This window comes from Lycium barbarum, chromosome 8 (genome assembly GCF_019175385.1).
Source record: "Lycium barbarum isolate Lr01 chromosome 8, ASM1917538v2, whole genome shotgun sequence".
Classification (NCBI taxonomy): domain Eukaryota; kingdom Viridiplantae; phylum Streptophyta; class Magnoliopsida; order Solanales; family Solanaceae; genus Lycium; species Lycium barbarum.
Genome location: NC_083344.1, coordinates 120169145 through 120188737, shown reverse-complemented (window position 1 = coordinate 120188737; position 19593 = coordinate 120169145). Strand labels below are relative to the sequence as shown.

At 34.3% G+C, this 19593-nt stretch overlaps 3 protein-coding genes and 1 pseudogene across 3 annotated transcripts; 2 read left to right on the top strand and 2 right to left on the bottom strand.

Moving 5' to 3' along the window:
- Positions 1 to 304: 304 nt before the first annotated feature.
- Positions 305 to 4037, bottom strand: LOC132606955 (F-box protein SKIP24-like). Its single transcript, XM_060320679.1, has 5 exons — positions 3697 to 4037; positions 2515 to 2688; positions 1703 to 1865; positions 1477 to 1618; positions 305 to 1026 (listed from the first exon to the last, which is right to left on the bottom strand). Exons 1-5 carry the CDS (start codon positions 3930 to 3932, stop codon positions 1016 to 1018), a joined length of 726 nt encoding a protein of 241 aa, XP_060176662.1. The 5' UTR covers positions 3933 to 4037; the 3' UTR covers positions 305 to 1015.
- A 3287-nt stretch (positions 4038 to 7324) lies between these two features.
- Positions 7325 to 9248, top strand: LOC132605361 (short chain aldehyde dehydrogenase 1-like). The gene is made up of 3 exons (XM_060318532.1): positions 7325 to 7593; positions 7828 to 7946; positions 8358 to 9248. The coding sequence occupies exons 1-3, from the start codon at positions 7556 to 7558 to the stop codon at positions 9038 to 9040; spliced, it is 840 nt and encodes a 279-aa protein (XP_060174515.1). The 5' UTR covers positions 7325 to 7555; the 3' UTR covers positions 9041 to 9248.
- Positions 9249 to 9942: 694 nt separating this feature from the next.
- LOC132608234 (secoisolariciresinol dehydrogenase-like) lies at positions 9943 to 11219 on the top strand (annotated as a pseudogene).
- Positions 11220 to 11916: 697 nt separating this feature from the next.
- Positions 11917 to 19007, bottom strand: LOC132606953 (leucine-rich repeat receptor protein kinase HPCA1). Its single transcript, XM_060320677.1, has 19 exons — positions 18844 to 19007; positions 18030 to 18153; positions 17454 to 17525; positions 17267 to 17341; positions 17012 to 17083; positions 16766 to 16927; positions 16598 to 16672; positions 16450 to 16521; positions 16261 to 16332; positions 16091 to 16159; positions 15938 to 16012; positions 15785 to 15856; positions 15568 to 15702; positions 14792 to 15264; positions 14569 to 14721; positions 14145 to 14284; positions 13835 to 14054; positions 13454 to 13689; positions 11917 to 12770 (listed from the first exon to the last, which is right to left on the bottom strand). The coding sequence occupies exons 1-19, from the start codon at positions 18926 to 18928 to the stop codon at positions 12258 to 12260; spliced, it is 2895 nt and encodes a 964-aa protein (XP_060176660.1). The 5' UTR covers positions 18929 to 19007; the 3' UTR covers positions 11917 to 12257.
- Positions 19008 to 19593: the final 586 nt, after the last annotated feature.

Below are 19593 nucleotides of genomic sequence, written 5' to 3'. Positions count from 1 at the left end.
ATTTATTTTTTTATTAGAGGACTTCGTAGAGGCACCAAAAGATTATACAAAACATAGCATTTGTCATCTTGTGTTTCCTGGCCAAACAGGACTCAAATTTTCAAATGAACAAAAATAATTGATCCTTTTCCTTTCTTTTTTTTCATCTTTTCCCTTTCTCTTGAGATTTGGATTCGGAGGGATGCACAACCATAACATCCTTTGGAACCAAGCAGCATGCATAAATCACCATCAACTTTTGAGGCAAGGATCAGTTCTGTTTCTCAATCAAGTAAAGCAGCAGTTGATCCAACAGATGCGATGCATATCAAATACATACATCATATCCATTTTAGACATAATTAGACATTGCAGTCCGGCATCTTTATTGACATGCAAATAAAGTTGATCAAAAAATGAAAAACACCAATTTAAGTTGTATAAGGTTCCCCCTATGTGTGACAAGTGAAAATTGTGGGATCCAAATGGTTGCCTGTGTTTGACAAGTTGAATTTGTTAACCCAAAATACTTTGGACCTACAAATACTACTTTTCAAACATAGGCAGTCTCACATAACTTTGTCAACTGTGTGAGGCATAAAGTAAAGTTTCTCGACCCGCATGTGTTTTTGAGTATCAGCATCCAACTGGATATTCCAATGTAGCCTCAGAATCCCCTTTCTATTGCAGAACATCCATTTTGCTCTCTTTTTCAGACTCCGAGGAATAATCCTCCATTTCCTTGAACATCCTTTCCCCGCAAACAAGCATATTAGACAGCATCAAAATTGTCCACGTTTGTAATCCCCTTCCCCATGTCAGATATCTGTTTCTAAATGCACTCGAGGTGAACCGAATCTGCCATACTTCCAATAATCAACAGGAACACAGCAACTGCAAAATCAGCGCCTAAAATGGAGCTTGGACAGAAATGCAGATAGGCTGAACATCTGCATTGTATCATCCAGTTGTCATGACCATTCTAGAAAATTCCTTGACCACGAGTAAATCATCCAATTCAGCGGTGCATCAACTCCTAGTTTCCTTCTGAGAAATTCAGCAGATTTAAGGAGTCACTATTTTTGCAACTGAGATGACAAATACAGTAAAAGCACTAAAATACTCACCACCAACCACCAAAAAGGAAAAGAAAGGGTGAAGAGAATGGAAAAATAAAAAGACCACCCTCATGAACCCACAACCTATCCACTACCGACCATTACATTTTCTCCAGATTACCTATATATTAGCATTAAAAAAGATATGTTGTCAGATAGTAGAGAGCAGTAAATGTCTCACCATCCCTTTTACAGGAGTTAATATTTACTTAGATTTTGTATCATCTAAAACAAAGTTGGCAATATGGAAAAGCCATTCGTATAAGATAACATCCAACCTTGCAGTCTTTCAATACAACTCAAGTAACAAACATTTGCTTTTCCTGAAAAAATAACAATTCAAATTGAGTGGAAAAAGTAGAAAGGATTAGAACTTTACCCTTGATCATGTTCTTCGATCTTTTCCTTCTCATGTCATGTTCATCAACCGGGCTGACTGTTAAGTTAAAATCCCACAAGGGGTGATATTCTACTGAAGCCAGCTTTTCCTTTGCTGTCTGCATTCTCTTTTTTTCAACTCTCTGCAATCATACAAAGGAAAGATCATAATGCAGTTCATCAATTAGATGAATGACACGTTCTAAATAAAAGAAACGTGAACTTACAAGGGCCTTGTCAAACCCTAGAATTTGCTGTTTGCAAAGCTTGAGCTCCATCTCAATGGCATGGATACGATTATCAATAGGCACATTGCATTGCTCAACCATCTGCTTCTGACTACCTCGGACAACCTCTGGCTGCCAAACATTTAGTGCAACTGAGGCTTGCCTGATGGAAGCAAATCAATTGCAAAGTCAAACATCAGCTGCGTCATTTTACATTTATCTTTGACCAACAAAGAATAAAGTAGCAGCTTCTACAAACAACCGAGCAAACAAGATTGTACTGCTCTTGTATAAAACATTGTTTTCTACACCATTTGGAATACCATAAACATGTAGTTTATCATCTCCGAATTATGTTTTGGCCTAAAACTAAAGAAACAACAACAACATACCCAGTGTAATCCCACAAGTGGGGTTTGGGGAAGTTAGAGTGTATGCAGACCTTATCTCTACCTTGGGAGGTAAAGAGGCTTTTTCTGATAGACCCTTGGCTCAGAATAAAGCAATAACAAAGCAGGTCAAATAGGAAAAAAGATCAATTACTACCACAAAATAGTATGCCAAGCGAAGAACAAGATACATTAAATAATAACAGAATCGAATGACAAGAAATTACAGGAGAAAGAATACAAGAGACAGTAAACTACTAGTAAGGAAGGATACGCGAGACAACACGCTACTACCTACTAAACTTCTACCCTAATCCACAACCTCCTATCTAAGGTCATGTCCTCCTATCTACTCATTTATCTAAAACTAAAGAAACAAAAACAATAAGTACATCATAAGAATAACCTTCTGCCCATCACTACCTGATCTTACGTAAATTTAACAACTCAGCAACAGTGTTCTTCATTTTCTCTTTCTCCTCCGCAGATCGAAGTTCCATCTCCCGAATCCTCCTAGAATGCTCGTTGATTTCGCTCTGAATTCTTAAAACAGCCCTTCTGTGGGCCAAAAGCTTCTGTTCTCGGACTTTTTCATATCTAGTTGATGTCAACAACCAATGATTACTCCCATCAAAAGATTTGGCAGAGAAGATATCATTAAAAAGAAGACAAGATACATGGCTAAAATGCCACAAAAATATAAGAACAGAAGGCATACAAGTTTGTGTCTTTATGACTTCTGGCCTCAGTATCTTAGAAATATTACACACATTATTTGCAAATAATGAGATAGTATTTGCATATGAATGTTTGTTTTACAATTTTTTTCTATTTCAAAAAATGAGATAGGCAAATACTATTAATAGCAAATTTGAAGCTAAAAACTGGTTTGATGAATATTTCAATGAAATTTAATGGCTTGCACTCACAAAATTTTAAATATTTTCCAAGTGAAATTCATTCCAAACACAAGCTAACAGAAACTCATTTTCTCACTTACAATTACTTGATTGTCAACTTCAAGAAACTACTATAGTTTTAAGTTTAGATGGATTATTAGCTGGTTCGCAAACATCCTAGTCTTTGGAAAGCTTAGTGTTTGTTCAGTTCATGTTGTATCCACCTTGGCAGATTTGACTGAATTTCAAGCCTATACTAATCAAAATGTCCTCGAAGTAACTATGATATTCAACTATTGTTTGGAACTACTAAAGACTAGTAGACTACTTCCCCTAGAAGATACCATACCCTGGTTGCTAATCCTGCAGTTGATAAACAAATTAGAATTTTCTATTTATTTATAACCGTGGTGTCCGATCCCAGCTTGCACGCAACTAAACTACTCCCTCCGTCCCAATTTATATGACAATCTTTCCTTTCCGTCTTCCCAAAAAGAGTATCTCCCTGTATATTTTGTAAGTTTTTCAATTCCAACATTCCAACATAAGACTGCAAGATTCAAAAATCTCCTTTTATTTCTTAAAACTCCGCGCCCAGTCGAACTAACACACTTAAACTGGGACAGAGGGGGTAGATTGTTTCTTCTACATAAGCTAACTGTAATAAGAATTTATAAATTTGAGTACTATGAGAATGTATAAATACCTAATTTTGTAGAGCGATTTGTTGGAAGAAGATGAGGGATGTTGGTTAATAGGATATTGGGGGAAGTCGGTGGAGAACAAAGAGGACCAGAAAGAATCATCTGAGGAGAGTTGATTGAGGCGCGTGCAAGTAATTGAGAGACAGCAAAGATCTTTGTAATTCAAGTTTGAGGATTCAATTCCGATTTCAAGAATTCGACTCCATAGCTCGTCTGGCAAAGCTGATGCCCCCGACATGTTGTTCTATTTCCTGTCTGTTGTTCGATTGGCTTTGTGTAGATTGAGATTCTAGATTAATTTAATCAAGGAAAGACAAATTATACGTCTCACACACACATAAAAAGAGAGAAAAAAACATAGAGCCCGTTTGGATTAGGTTACCTGTTTAAATAAAAATGCTTAAAAAAAATTTAGAAGCAAGAGTAATATTGAAATTAACACAAAATTTAAGAGAAAAAAAGTAAAATTATTGGTCAAATTAACATGGCTTTTAAGTCAAAAAAAAATAAGTTGGGTTAAGTAATTTCTTAATTTTGATTTATTTTAAGTACTTTTTAACTTAATTTAAGTTATTTTTTATATTTGTTAAACATTTAAATAAGTTAAAAATAGCTTATAAGCTAGTTTGACTAACTTATAAGTCAATCCAAACAGGCTCATACTCCCTCATGATGTTTTTTTTGTATTAGAAGTTGAAGACAAAATTATTATTTTTTTCATTTTTTTAAAACTGGTAAAGTTTAAAGATTTTTTTTTTTCTTTTCAGTTTACTCTTACCATTGTTTTTTAAGACCATCAACACCTTAATTATGGATATATAATACACGAATAAAATAAATATTAAATATTTGTGATTAATTATTTGGTAATTTTCTTATTTTTCGAAGATCTGGCTGATTTATGCACAATTTCTCTTGTTGAAACGAGCAGCCAAAACATCAAAACACACAATCTATATCTATATTTATACGTATCTATCTATCTACATATATTAAAAATACGAATAATTTTCACTAAATATCGAACAACGAAAATATCCTCTAAATGTTGATCGAGTTTTATGCCCTAAATTGGTTATGAAAAAATCGCAACATATTCGAAATAAAGTTACGCATTAACTAAAAAGTAACACTATTAAATCTAAACCCTAAAAAATAAAAACGTAAAGGTACTGATAACAAGTTTTCAAACAAAAACTTACTTCGAGCACTTTTCAACCACTAAAACGATGACCCAAAGTTTTGCGTATCCTTGATGTATTGAGCCTACATTATTAATCACACAAAAAAATCGGGTTTTATATAAAATATTGAAGTTCTGGAGTCTCGAAACATGATTAATCTAAGGTCAAAGTATGAAAAAAGTGTGAAAATTTAAAAGAAAGAGACTAATTAACCAAAAAAAAAAAGCAGAATAACCCAGTAATTTACTGCGTTATTGGACTTAACTGAGCCGTTACAGTTAAGTCCAATAACGCAGTAAATTACTGCAAGGGTACTTTGATATCACATTTTTTTCTTGGGGTATCTACATGACATAACTAACTACTAGTACATAATTATATTTAGTAGCTATAGTTTAGATTAATTACATCCTATAGCTAAGAGTAATATGTTAAATACAATAAATAGCTACATATATATTTAAATAAGAATACTTTATTTTTATTAATTATTAAAAATATAATCTTTGACTGTTTTACTGCTCACAGCCGCCGGAGCTCCGGCGAACCAGTTCCGGCCACCAACCAACAACAACCAGATCTCAGACACCACCAACCAAGAACCACAAGCTTCCCTCGACGTCATGGCCACCGTCGCCGCCAGATCTGGCGGATTGAAATTTTGTTCCTCCGGTGCTTTTCGTCGATGCTTTCACCGGCGGTGACGGTGACGCAGCCAATTAACAGATCTGCCACCACAAAACCTGGTAGAAAAAATCCTTCGTTCAAAAATATACCAAAACACATATCGGAAAGAACAGTGTTTCGGATTAACAGCAGATATCATTGAGACTTGAATTTCCAATATTATTGCTTGAGAAAGAACAATGTTTTGAACAAGTCTCAGTGATTTGGTGATAATAACAGAATTTGCTTGAGAAACTTAGGATAATAGGGATGAGGAAGACACTTGTTTTGTTGTTATTGTCGTTGCGAAATTTCCGGCAGATATGGCCGGAAATCGTCAGCAGATCTGGCTAGAACTAATGGTTAGTGTTGTTGCATTCACGAATATGGTGATTGTATTCACTTTTTTGACCTTTTTTTGGTCAAACTTTTAGATTGTATTCAATTTTTTATGGTGTATTTGTTAATTTTTGAAGTATCTATATTTTTATGTATTCAGTTTTACTCGTTGTATTCATGAATACAGCTAGCCCATTTATGAATACAAATAGTCATTTAATGAATACAGTAAAAAAAAATGTTGTATTCATGAATACAGCGGAAAAAAAATGTATACAGCGGAAAGAAAAAAAATGAATACAGCGAAAAAAAAGTAGTTATACCAGGTAAATACTGAAAATGTAGCTATGCCCAATTTTAAATCCCTAAATTGTAATTATTTATGTAAAATCCCCATTTTAATTCACTTACTCTTTTTTTGGGTCAATTAGGTTCCGGACTCTTAAAATATAGTAGTCATTTTCCAAAATGCTTATAGCAAACCGCAAATTTGCCAACCCACCTAGTTTTGACGACCATTAAATCATAAAAAAGCAAAGAGTGATAACAAAATAAAAACAAATGTTCCCTCTGTTTATTTTTACATGTCCATTATATTAAAAGTATATTTTCGCTTTTACTTTATTGAAAAATGAATAGAGAAAAAGATACAGAATTTGGGAAATTTTCCTTGTACACTGTTTCATTGATGATGTACCATATTTATACAAGTATTGTATGTACAGAAAAATAAGGAATCTCTTAAAACACTTGCTCTAATCTTATTGGCTAGAAAAATAACAAACTCTGTACAAAAGTATTATTTGTCATGTTGTTAATTATGGTTAGACAGCTGTGTGCTGAGTTGTATTTGTTTTTGGGCTGTGCTTGACAATTGGGCCAGTAGCAACATAATCTGTGTTTGTGGGACTTGGGCTTGAGTGATGATTTGGTCCAAGTATTTCTTCATCTGGTCCAAATATTTCCTTACATAGTCCAACATATGAATGTTTCACGGATTTAGAAAATATCGAAGTTGACCTGTCTTTTTCTTCTTCTTCACTTTGTTGATCGACATTATTGAGTTCAATAATGTCAACATACTTATCATCTTTAGTATATCAAGTGCAATTTTTTTCTTCATGTTTTAATGTTGCCATTAATAACTTATTTCCCCAAATCATATTCAAGACCTAAGACTAAATGTCTATTTATATGGATATTGTGATAAGATACTCATATCAATTGTTTTTTTTTAAAGAATGTGTAAAGTTCAAACTGAACAAATAAAAATAAACGGATAGAGTTAGGACCTGAAGTTATTAGTTGACTTTGAAAGTTATGACATGTTGAATTAGTCCAAATTGCTCCAAGGGTTGTCCTTTAATTGAATGGAGTTTATTTATTTCGAACACTTGCCCAGGTAAATTCGGCTGCCAACTTTATTCCATCTTCTGGATTGATTGGTTTAAAAGTCATGGTCAATATACTACTGCAAAATTAAATAAACAGTGTGATTTTTATTTTTTAACAGCTTGCTCTTCCTTTGGTCACATGTGACAACTCTAAATAATATTTTACTATTATTATCAATTATCATTATTACTTTGTCCTATGAACCAGAAGACCCAATCATTTGCAGAAAAACAGTACTTAGCGAATAGCTCTTGATTTTATTTCCTTAGCCAAAGAAATGGGAATTCCTTCATCTATAACTCCAATTGTCAAAAGGTGAGTGACTATTAACAACGTAAGTTATTCCTATCCCCACTTCATATTTTTCATGAACAAATATGAAAGGGAAAGCAAGGGAGTGTAGAGACGAAAAAAAAAAAACAGGGGAGAAGATGTTTAAACAGAAGGGTGTTTTGTTTTTGCTTCTTTTTTTATTTTTTGGGCAATCTTGTGTAATAGTAAAAATATAGCCATTTCATTTATTTAAGGAAGAAACATGCAAATTTGCAGGTTAGAAGGTAAGGTAGCAGTGATCACAGGTGGAGCTAGTGGAATTGGAGAGGCTGCAACACGACTTTTCACAAAACATGGGGCCAAGGTTGTGGTTGCTGATGTTCGAGATGACTTAGGTCGTGTTGAATCGTGTGACCATTTCATCTAAAAGTTTGATTGAACATATATATCATGTCTCATGATGTCCCAGTCACTTTTTAATTACTTAGGAGCCGTTTGGATATTAAAAAAATTCAGATTATTTTTTCAGAACATTATATGGTCATATATTAGATTGAGCTTTTGGTTAGTTTTTGAGGATGAGTTTTTCAAGCTTACTGGTTGAAAAATTAGTTCTGACTAGTTTTTAAAGTGAAAAATCTTTTTTCACTCACAGAATTTCAACTTTTTCTTTGAAGTGAAATGCATGTCCAAACACAGTTCAACTTTCAAATACCATTTTCCAACTTCGGCTTCAATTTTTTTTTTCCCAAGTTTCAATCAAAAGTGTGTTCAAAAGGCTACTTAATTGTATTATGTCTCAACAGGTCGGGCCCTCTGCAAAGAATTAGGCTCAAATGACACTGTTTCCTTCGCACATTGCGATGTTACGAACGAAAACGACATGCAAAACGCTGTAGACGGAGCAGTTTCGAGGTACGGAAAGCTAGACATCATGTTCAGCAACGCGGGCATAACTGGAAACATGAAGGATCCGAGTATTTTAGCCACGGACTACAACAACTTCAAGAACGTATTCGATGTCAACGTTTACGGGGCATTTTTAGGAGCCAAAATTGCAGCCAAAGCAATGATACCAACTAAAAAAGGAAGTATTTTATTCACTTCTAGTATTGCTTCTGTTATTGGTGGCATTGCTTCACCAATAACATATGCTTCATCAAAACATGCTGTGGTTGGACTAGCTAAACATTTAGCTGTGGAATTGGGACAATATGGAATAAGGGTCAATTGCATTTCTCCATATACTGTTGCAACACCACTTGTTAGGGAAATTTTGGGGAAAATGGATAAGGAAAAAGCAGAAGAAGTTATTATGGAAACTGCTAATCTTAAAGGGACAATATTGGAACCTGAAGATATTGCTGAGGCTGCTGTGTATTTGGGAAGTGATGAGTCTAAGTATGTGAGTGGTATTAATTTGGTGATTGATGGAGGATATAGTAAAACTAATCCTCTTGCCTCAATGGTCATGCAAAACTATATTTAATTTCGAGAAGAAGTTGAAGGACTACTCTTGTACTTAAGTTTCTGGTTTTTTGTTTCTTTGTTTGTTGTTTATGAGTTCAATATCATGCAAGTTTATTGGTTTTTTGTTTATGAGCTCAATATCATGTAAGTGTGTTCTTGTATACCATGTATGCTATACCAACAAAATATGCGATTGGACAATATTTAGTTGAAGTTGAAAAATAGTAATTAAAGCTGAAGGTGTAAAAGGTTATTGGAAATTAACAGTTACGTTTGAACATGAACTTCACTTAAAAAAGAAGAAGAGAAGTTTGTGAAAATTGAAGATCTGTAAGTTGACACAATTAGTTAGACAATATGTTATTTTTTACTCTCTTTCATTCATTCCCTTTCCATATTTGTGAAGACTTTAAACTACCTACATGAATTTAAAGTCATAATCAATATACTACCGCAAACTAAAATAATTACAGTAAGACTTTATTATTATATAATTACAGTAAATGAATAATTTCTATGTTTCAATTTAAATGTCTTATTTTAATTATGTATCACATTAAAGAAAATAAGGAAAAGTTTTAAATTTTAAGAAATTTACGTAATATATCAAAATATCCTTTAATCATGTAATATAAAACAAACCATGTAGAGATTACAATTTAAAAGTTATAGAATATAGAAAGAAATAGCTCTTTAACTAACTTAAAAAGAAAGTGAGACACTCAATTGAAAAGAAAAATATACTAGCAAAATATAAGTTGAAATGATCAATGGGAGAATTCATAGCCGCCATAATTACTGCAGCATTATTAGCGTATTCGGTTATACATTTGTAATTATCTTTAGCACTAGATACCTATAAATCTTATGAAAGACATTACTTAGCTAATAGCTTTTGATTTTATTTTCTTAGCCAAAGAAATGGGAATTCCTTCATCTGTAACTCCAAATGTCAAAAGGTGAGTGACTATCAACAACTCAAATTAGTCCTATCCCCAATTCCTATTTTTCATAAACAAATATGAAAAGGAAAGCAAGGGAGTGTAGAAGAAGTTTAAATAGAAGGATTTTTTTATTTGGTTGCAATTTTTTTGTACACATAATATAGCAATTTTATTTAAATTTGCAGGTTAGAAGGTAAAGTAGCAGTGATCACAGGTGGAGCTAGTGGAATTGGAGAGGCCGCAACTTGGCTTTTTGCAAAACACGGTGCCAAAGTTGTGGTCGCCGACGTTCAAGTAGTCATAATTTGATCATTTCATCTAAAAACTTTTTTTTTTTAAACAAAGATCAGACTTTTGATCTTTTATTGTTTAATCATATTACATTTCCTCATGCCCCTTCATTTATAATTTATAATTACTTAATTATATTATGTCTCATCAACAATTCAAGGCCTCTGCAAAGAATTAGGCTCAAACGACATTGTTTTCTTCGCACATTGTGATGTTACGAACGAAAACGACATGCAAAACGCGGTAGACGGAGCAGTTTCGAGGTACAGAAAGCTAGACATCATGTTGAACAACGCCGGCATAACTGGAAACATGAAGGATCCAAGTATATTAGACATAAATTACAAAAACTTCAAGAACGTGTTTGATATCAACGTTTACGGGGCATTTTTAGGAGCCAAAATTGCAGCCAAAGCTATGATACCAACTAAAAAAAGGAAGCATTTTATTCACTGCTAGTATTGCTTCTGTTATTGGTGGCACTGGTTCACCAATAACATATTCTTCATCAAAGCATGCTGTGGTTGGACTAACTAATCATTTAGCTGTTGAATTGGGACAATATGGAATAAGGGTCAATAGCATTTCTCCATATACAGTTGCTACACCACTTGTTACAGAAATTTTGGGGAAAATGGATAAGGAAAAAGCAGAGGAAATTGTTATGGAAACCGCTAATCTTAAAGGGCAAGTATTGGAACCAAGGATATTGCTGAGGCTGCCGTTTATTTAGGAAGTGATGAGTCTAAGTATGTGAGTGGTGATAATTTGGTAGTTGATGGAGAATATAGTAAAACTAATCCTCTTGCCTCAATTGTCATGCAAAACCATATTTAATTTCTTGAAGAAGTTGAAGGATTACTCTTGTACTTTAGTTTCTGGTTTTTAGTTTTGTTGTTTATGAGTTCAATATCATGTAAGTGTTTCTTGTATACCATGTATGCAGAAAATTTTATTAGTCGTTTGGCAAATGACTTTCTTTTTGTTTCGTTCGCGACTTATGGACCTTTTAGAAAATAGTCTAAAGATCCCTTTTAAACAAACTAAACATCTTATGGAAAACACCAGACCACGGTCTAAAATTTGTAAGTTATTGCAAATGTTCGGTCTAATGTTTTATCTGTAAGGTTGAGAAATATATCGAGCAAACATAGATCTGAGTCTAACATTGTCTGGAAGAGTAATTACCGAGGGCTATATTTACATAACTTTTAGAAATAGGGACACAATCTAAATGAAGGCCCGAAAAAGGACATTTGCGTAAACAGCCCCACATGTGCTATACCAACAAAATAAGTACTTGTACTTGATTCTGGTTTATTTGTTTGTTTGATTTTTATGAGTTCAATATCATGTAAGTGCGTTCTTTTATACCATGTGTGCTATACCAACAAAACAGGTGTTTGGAAATTGAATGCTGTGTTCAGACATGAACTTCACTTGGACAAAAAAAGAAGTTCGCGAAAAATGAAGATTTGCAAGTTGAAACAATTCGTTAGGGAATACTATGTTATTTTTACTCTCTTTCATTCATTCCCTTTCCATATTTGTGAAGATTTTAAACTACTTACATGAAGTCTATATGACCAGTATATATAGCAACCCAAATTGATTAGAAAATGAAATATTGACACATAAAATCATACCATGGTCATGCACATTTTACTTCTCAAAGCTAGAAATATGATCTTTTTTTCCTTTTAATTTTTTTGTATTACATTGGAGGATCAGGGAATGAGAAGGACAGTAAAAAATCAAACTCACATTTAATTTGTACAAGAGACTCTCACTGTTACTACTAGATTGTAAGCATTGGTGGTAGAAAATCTGAACTCCGATCTTGATAATATACGTGATTGTTTCACGAAAACTAGCCAATATAGGGACAATGCAACAACTAAATTCTCTTATCCCTTTCACCAATTTTCCAAAACTTTACTTTAGAGAAAAATAAATTAAAGAATGGGAGCTAGCAGAGACAAGTTCTGTTTTTGGTTGTCCCTATTTTGGTTCCACATTTGTTGGAAGAGTGTATCCACCACTGTAATCAAAAGCATGAGTATCATTCATTTCTTTTCTCTGTAGAGCATCCTTATTATAAGGATGTCTAGAAGCAGCTATTGCTGTCCCAAAATCAGTTATCGATGATGATGCAGACGTAGAATTAGTCTCCAGACCATCATTTTGAAGAACACTTTCAAGCATTTTTACCACTTCACTCATCGTTGGACGATCAGCAGCAGCCTCTTCAACACATTGCATTGCCAAATCCACAAACCTTGTAAAGCCAATTAGATTCGGCGTGCTTCTAATGACTGGATCGATCATATTGCTCAAGCCATAGTGCTCCTCCTCGTTCTTATTAATTGCTGTTCTCATCTCTCGAACAACGTATTTCCCCTTCTCTATTGGTTGTTTTGCAGTTATGAGTTCCAGCATTACAACACCAAAGCTATACACATCGCTTTTCTCAGTTAATTGTTGAGTCATGTAGTATTCAGGATCTAGATAACCCTGCAATGTTATCAGGCCTTAAATATAAAAGATAAATATACCATGTGAAACACTTCTAAGGAAACAAGCGTATCATGCTTCATGTGCCAAAAGGCCAAAAGCAACACATATGCATACAATAGAAATTTTGAGGAGCAAGAAGATTTCTGAAAAGTTTGTTGCAGAATTGTTTTGCACATGTATGAAGAGTCTGAAAGCATAAGTTGTGATGGGTGTGGTACCCAAAACCAAGTAAAATGAAAAGGAAATATTCTGAGAAAATAAAGACCTTGCTTTAGGGAATACAATCTTAGAATAGATAGTAACATTTATTGTCACTATAGTTTATATGAATTCAAACTCGCTATCTTGGTTCTGAACATAATGAATAAAGGTAAAGATGGAGCCAGTGGCGTAAGCAGAATTTTGTATAAACGGTGTCGACATTTTAAGAAGTAAACTAACAAACAAGTAATAGTAACAAAATCATCTTAATAGAACACATTATCATGGAGCTATAAGCTGCAAGGCACGTGGAGTACAATGTTTTTCAATACAGAATTAGTATTCTCTGATGGATGTGTTCCTAAAACAAGAAATCTTGTTATTTCTATCTCTCTTTCTTTTACCTATAGTAGCTTGTGAAATTACTTTTTTGGATACAGATATGCAGGATCAAGAATTAAGAAGGTTGTGGTACTGACCAATGTGCCTTTAACTTGAGTGGAAACATGACCCTTTGAGCTATCTGACACGAGTTTGGACAAGCCAAAATCCGCGACCTTTGCTGTTAAATTCTGATCCAACAAAATATTAGTCGATTTCACATCTCTGTGAATTATAGGAGGATTTGCAAGCTCATGCAGATAAGCTAATCCTCTTGCTGAACCAAGCGCAACACGGAGTCTCCTCTTCCAATCTAGATTAATGCCTGTTTTCCCTGTAGAACATCGTGGAAATTAATTTCTACAGCCAAACGGAAACGTTACAACTTTTTTTGAATTAGATTGTACTTGGAGATGGTTAATTTGAATTTCGAACTATCAATCAGAAGTAATCTTAAATGAATAGGAGATGTAACTTACCTGACAAATTCTCCCTGAGCGAACCATTTGGCATATACTCATATACCAGTACTTGTTCACCTTGCTCAAAACAGAATCCAACCAGACCAACTAGGTTTTTGTGATGAACCCTTGAAAGCAACTCAATTTCGGTCTTGAACTCTAGTCCACCTTGCATAGATCCATGTTGAGCCCTTTTGATAGCAATTAATTGCCCATTCACGAGCATTCCTCTGTAGACCTATGCAACAGAACACAAGCAAATAAGAAAAGTAGCTAAGCAAGAGTTTATCCCTTTATTTTGCATTTACATTGGATTTTGGTAGCGAACCTTCCCATAGCCACCAGAACCAATCTCATTTCTCTCTGAAAAGTTACTCGTGCATTTCTTGAGTTCGTCATAAGAAAACCATCTCGCTCCCTTCAGTTGTGGTGCACTTTCACTGTCGTTGCCACTTGGAGCCCACGATGCTGGACAGAGAAAGTCAAAGTAATCAGACCACTTAGTTCAACCCTACTTGCATTCTGGACATACAGTAAAACCTCTCTATAAAGGCATTGTTTGCTCTGATATTTTCTTTTGGCTATAGAGAACACGTAATATAACATATTATGAGAAATTAGTTCCAAAGAAAACTTGGACGTTATAGTGAAATGTTATTATAGAGGACGACCGTTATAGAGAGGTTTGAATGCATATATATATATTTATAACTCATCTTTTCTTTTTTTTTTTCGGTAGAAAATGACATTACCAAATGGTCTACTCAATCCAATAGCTCTTTCAGCAATTTTCTTTTGCTGAATAGCGTATATAGCAAGACCAAAAAGCAAGAGGACCAGGAAGGTACACCCAATAGCTATTCCAATAACTTGTCTTGAGCTAAGAGAAGCTTCTCCACGTTCGGCTAACACAGTAATAGTTTAAGTTAGTATTGGACTCGAAGTTAACAGTTGTAAAAACCTCAGTGACTATACCTTGGAAAGTGTAAGGAGATGCTATAAAATAGTAAGGTCCAAACTCAGGAGGCGGCTTATACGTTTGGTTACTCAATTTGAATCCAATCCGCTCAACCTCTGACCTATTGAAAAACTTTCCTGTTGGTGGAAATAGTTCTAACTGCACCTGAAGATAATCATCAATGTTGAAGAAGGGGTTCTGCAGAGAAACTGAACCGGGCGTGAGGTCTAATTTCACCCACAGGCTCATTTCGAGTGAATGGAAAGTATTAGCATTGGACAACTCCCTAAAAGAGGGTCCTCTAAAGTAGAACGTTCCCTCGTACGGGTAAGCACAATCACAACTTTGTGGGCTAACTTTTTGATCTGCCGGACATGATTTGCTCCCACAGTTAGCTAGGCTGGTAGAATAAGGTTTTGCAGATTGCTGCTGAAGCTGGCAGTAATTCGTGTTTCCAAGGGCCGTGTCACAGACGGGGTTTCCGATCAGTCTGCGCACAACCACAACACAATCAGGGAGAAAAAAAGAAGGAATAATCACATTTTTGGACCGCTCTAAAAAATAATAGCCCGAAAATGTATATGTTTTGTATATCAAGTATAAATATACATAAAATATACATGTAGCATATATAAACACACTTATAATATACTTATGATATACATATTATATACATAGACAATGTATAGGTTTTGTATAATTTGGCTAGCGGCCGTAATTAATTTTGGCAACGGGAGAAAAAAGAAAAAATCCCATAATCTAATAGGCAAAAAAGAGTCATGAGCTATCTCACATCAATATATTCTTGTATCCAGAGCCAAGCGTTATCGAGGAAATCTCGTTATTCTGTAAATCAACAAGTGTGAGTTGCCTGCCACTGATGCCACCCATGTTCAACGTGTCATTAAACTCGTTGTTCCTCAGCTTCCTGCATAAGTTATTAAGATCATTCCAACCTCTTAATTGCGCGTAATATACATGGAATATTCAGATAAATTCACAATACTCACACTTGTTGTAATTGAGGTAAAGCGAAAAGTTTCTGAGGCACTGATCCGTGGAGTGAGCCATACTCAATGACTCTGAGCATAATTCTTCCTACTTAGATTTGTAATATTGTTTTGGAAATTCATAAATTGCATCCATAACTGATTATTACTCACAGAGTGGTTAGAGACTGTAATGTCGAGAACCATTCTGGCGCCTCCGATCTATGGAAGGAATTATTGCTCAAGTCCCTGGAAGGAAAAATATGATATATCACTTTATCATCGAGAAACAACTTGGTAAGTTAGGATTGTGGATATTTTCCTTACAGATAGTTAAGGGAATTCATTCCACTTAAATCCGGTAGTGGGCCAGACAGTTCATTTTGAGCTAAATTCCTAAAATCAGAAATAAGAGCACAAAAGCACTACTTCAATCTACAAATTATAAATTTCAAGTAGACAATTGAATGAGCAATGATGGGGAAAAATATACTTACAACTCTACAACACTTGTGAGATTGTTAAGGTTTGATGGGACACTGCCGTTTAAGGCATTTCTATCGAGCCGACTGTATATGTGAGGTCACATGAGTACCAATTAAAGATAAAAATAGTTCTAGCATATAATCCAAAATAAAAAGGTGAAGTAATATGAAAGGTTAACTAAGATGGTCGATTCTACTCACAGAACCTCAAGTGTCTGAACATATCCTAGTGTAAACGGAATGCTCCCGATTAGTTGATTTCCATCAAACAGTCTGCCATTTCACAAGTAAAGAGTGAGAAGGAGGCCAAGAAGAATAACGTGAATCGCTCTTTAGTTTCTTGACTTACACATGTATTAGCACCATGTCACCACTAAAAAGAATGTCCGGAATAGAGCCTGAAAGTTGATTTTTATTAAAATGGCTGCGATATGACATAACATAGAAGTCAGACCTTAAGAGGTATATATCCTATCTTAAGTACAGCGTATAATTCGAATAGAAAAAAATTACTCACAAGTGTTTTGCCTTTTTCAAAAGGTCCAAACCCGGACTTGAGGAGGTTGAAACAGGAATTGGTCCTGTTAACTGGTTATCTGCTAGATCAAGCCAGTAGAGTTTTGACAGATTGCCAATAGTTGGTGGAATCTCACCGGTGAAATTATTTGAGTTAAGTGCTCTGCCAAAAAAAATGACATGGAACTAAATGAATTGATGATACACCTAAAACAATCATAAGACAATATGGCTGTGGAATTCTTACAAGAAAGATAACTCAGCAAGTTTTCCCAATTCCTTCGGTAAACTGCCACTGAAGCTACAGCCAGCAAGGATTCTGAAACGTAAATAGAGACATTTAGGTATATGTAATAAAGAGTTTCGACTATATCATGATGCAAATTACAAAGAAGACAAAAAGATCGATTCTATGACGAAAATGTAATAACTGTCAAATTTGTGTACGTAAAGGGTATACACTATTTATACAATCAAGACGATCAAATTTTGATGATCTTACAATATGTTTAGTTTCTGCAGATCTCCTATCCGCGGAGAGAGGGAACCTGTAAGTCCTCGATTGAACGACAAGTCTCTGCAATACAAGTTTAGCAATTGAAGTGAACAAATTATGGTGGCAAATACAAGCTATTGCTAATATTCAACAGAAGTTTATTGGATTTAATGATAAGTAAAAACCAACTCACAAGGAAATTAATTCAGTAAGCCCCCCAATGTCACCGCTTAATTTTCCTTTCAATCCCATTGTCGATAATCCCCTGAAAGAAACAATAAATACAGCCAATGATTAACAAGTGCTTTGCTGGTGAAACAACAATTTCGAAGACTAAGGGGTCGTTTGGGTTGAAGTGTAAACAACTTAATTTTTTTGTATAGAATTTCACGTTCCTCATACAACATTTGGTTTTGAATGTAAAATCTTGTATAACTAATATAATTTCCATATAACTAATACAATGTTTTGTTTCCGGTATTAAACTCCTGCACAAATTATGCGGAGTTTAATACTGGAAACTAAACGTTGTATAACTTATACGAGAATCTATATAATACTTTATACGAATAGTTATAGGACAAGAATACATGTACTAGCAATACGTGGATAAGAGTATCTAATACAGAAATGCCCTTAAATTAGGCAATCCTACATACTAACTCATGTACTATATTCATCGATAACAATCACAAAATTATTATTAGTCTCATAAACAATTCCTACATTATAATTCCCAGATAGCTAGAAAGTAAACGAGCATACTCACAATGCAGTTACCCTCGAGTTGTTGCAGGTCACACCTTCCCAGGATGTTCCACAAGGATCATCTGATTTCTGCCAACTAGGTGGTGTATTTTGCCACTGGTCTTTCAGTGATTGAAGTACTGTAACTGCAATGACAGTAGGGAATTTATGGTTAAAAATGGATCACGTGAATACATGATCACCCGACTAAACTCGGTATATTATGTATATAATCCTTAAAATATATCTAATATTAACTTAAGGAACACATGGTCAAGCAAGTCTCGGTGGAGCACTGGTTAAGTGCTAGGTTTAATTCCTTAAGGTTATGGGATTGAACCTAACTAAATGTACTTTTGCGTCATTTTTTATTTTTAAAATTTCTAAGCAGCCTGTAATGGTGAACCCATCTCTTAAAATCCTGAATTTGCTTCTGCTGCAATCAACCAAGTTTGATCTTGTTCATGATAGAACTATTACATCTTTATTTACAGTAGAACATGGACTACAAGAAGAAAATTTTGCAGTATTTGAAGTTGAAACGTTGTATTTGTGTCTTAACATTTATTTCACTTGAAAAAAAAGTTGAAAATTTGTGAGTGGAAAATAAAATTACTTGAAAAACTGGTCAAAATTTAACTTAAAAATTCATCGTCAGAAACTAACTAGAAAATCATTCTAATGTACACGAAACAATATTTTGAAAATATTTTTTTGAAAAAAAAAAACTCATGTCCAAACACGCTCTAAAACTTGCTTAACCAAATAAAACGCCTAGGCACATTAACCAAATCACACAGTAAATTTTGTTAATGAGAAAAAGGTTGACTTGTTACCATCTTTGGGGTCTGTGACAGAGTATGTTAAATGAATGCCAGAAGTGAGAATGAGATAGCATAGTAACAGCCGGACGGCTGACATGGTTAAAAAAATTGCTTCAGATCAAGAAATGGTAATTTTGATTTTGATACATTTGGTCACTTATAGTGGCTAAGCCTAACCAAGTATGATTGCCACACTTGAAATATATGTGAGTGGGTGGGGGAAGGCTCATTAGGACTATTTGGCTTTTTAATGATTTTAACTTATCTTAGAAGCCAATCTAACACACAGCTAACCGCACTACTACCTCCTGGAAAATCATTTTCGTCCTCATCATCATTATCATCGTTTTTGCTCTGTCATGAGACAATTAATACTGAATAATAATAATAATAATAATAATAATAATAATAATAATAATAATAATAATAATAGTAATAACGTATGAATTAAAGTGACTGTCTGCCTGGACATTTTACCATTATTATATAGGAAAAGCAGAGACACTGATTTCTTTGATTCTAAGGCAGAGTATTATGATGATGATCCAACATAGAAAGCAGAGAGACCAAACTAATGCCGTAAGCTCGTATAATTTTTTTCTTTTTTGTCTTAAGTTAATTTTTTGGATGGTCAAATTATTCAGTAAAGTAATTTTTGTATTTTTCGGTACAATAAAGTCATTCAACTGTACTCATATATCTCCTCTAAAATAAATCAAGCCGGAACTCCAATTTGTAATCATAAGACTCATATTTTTTGCT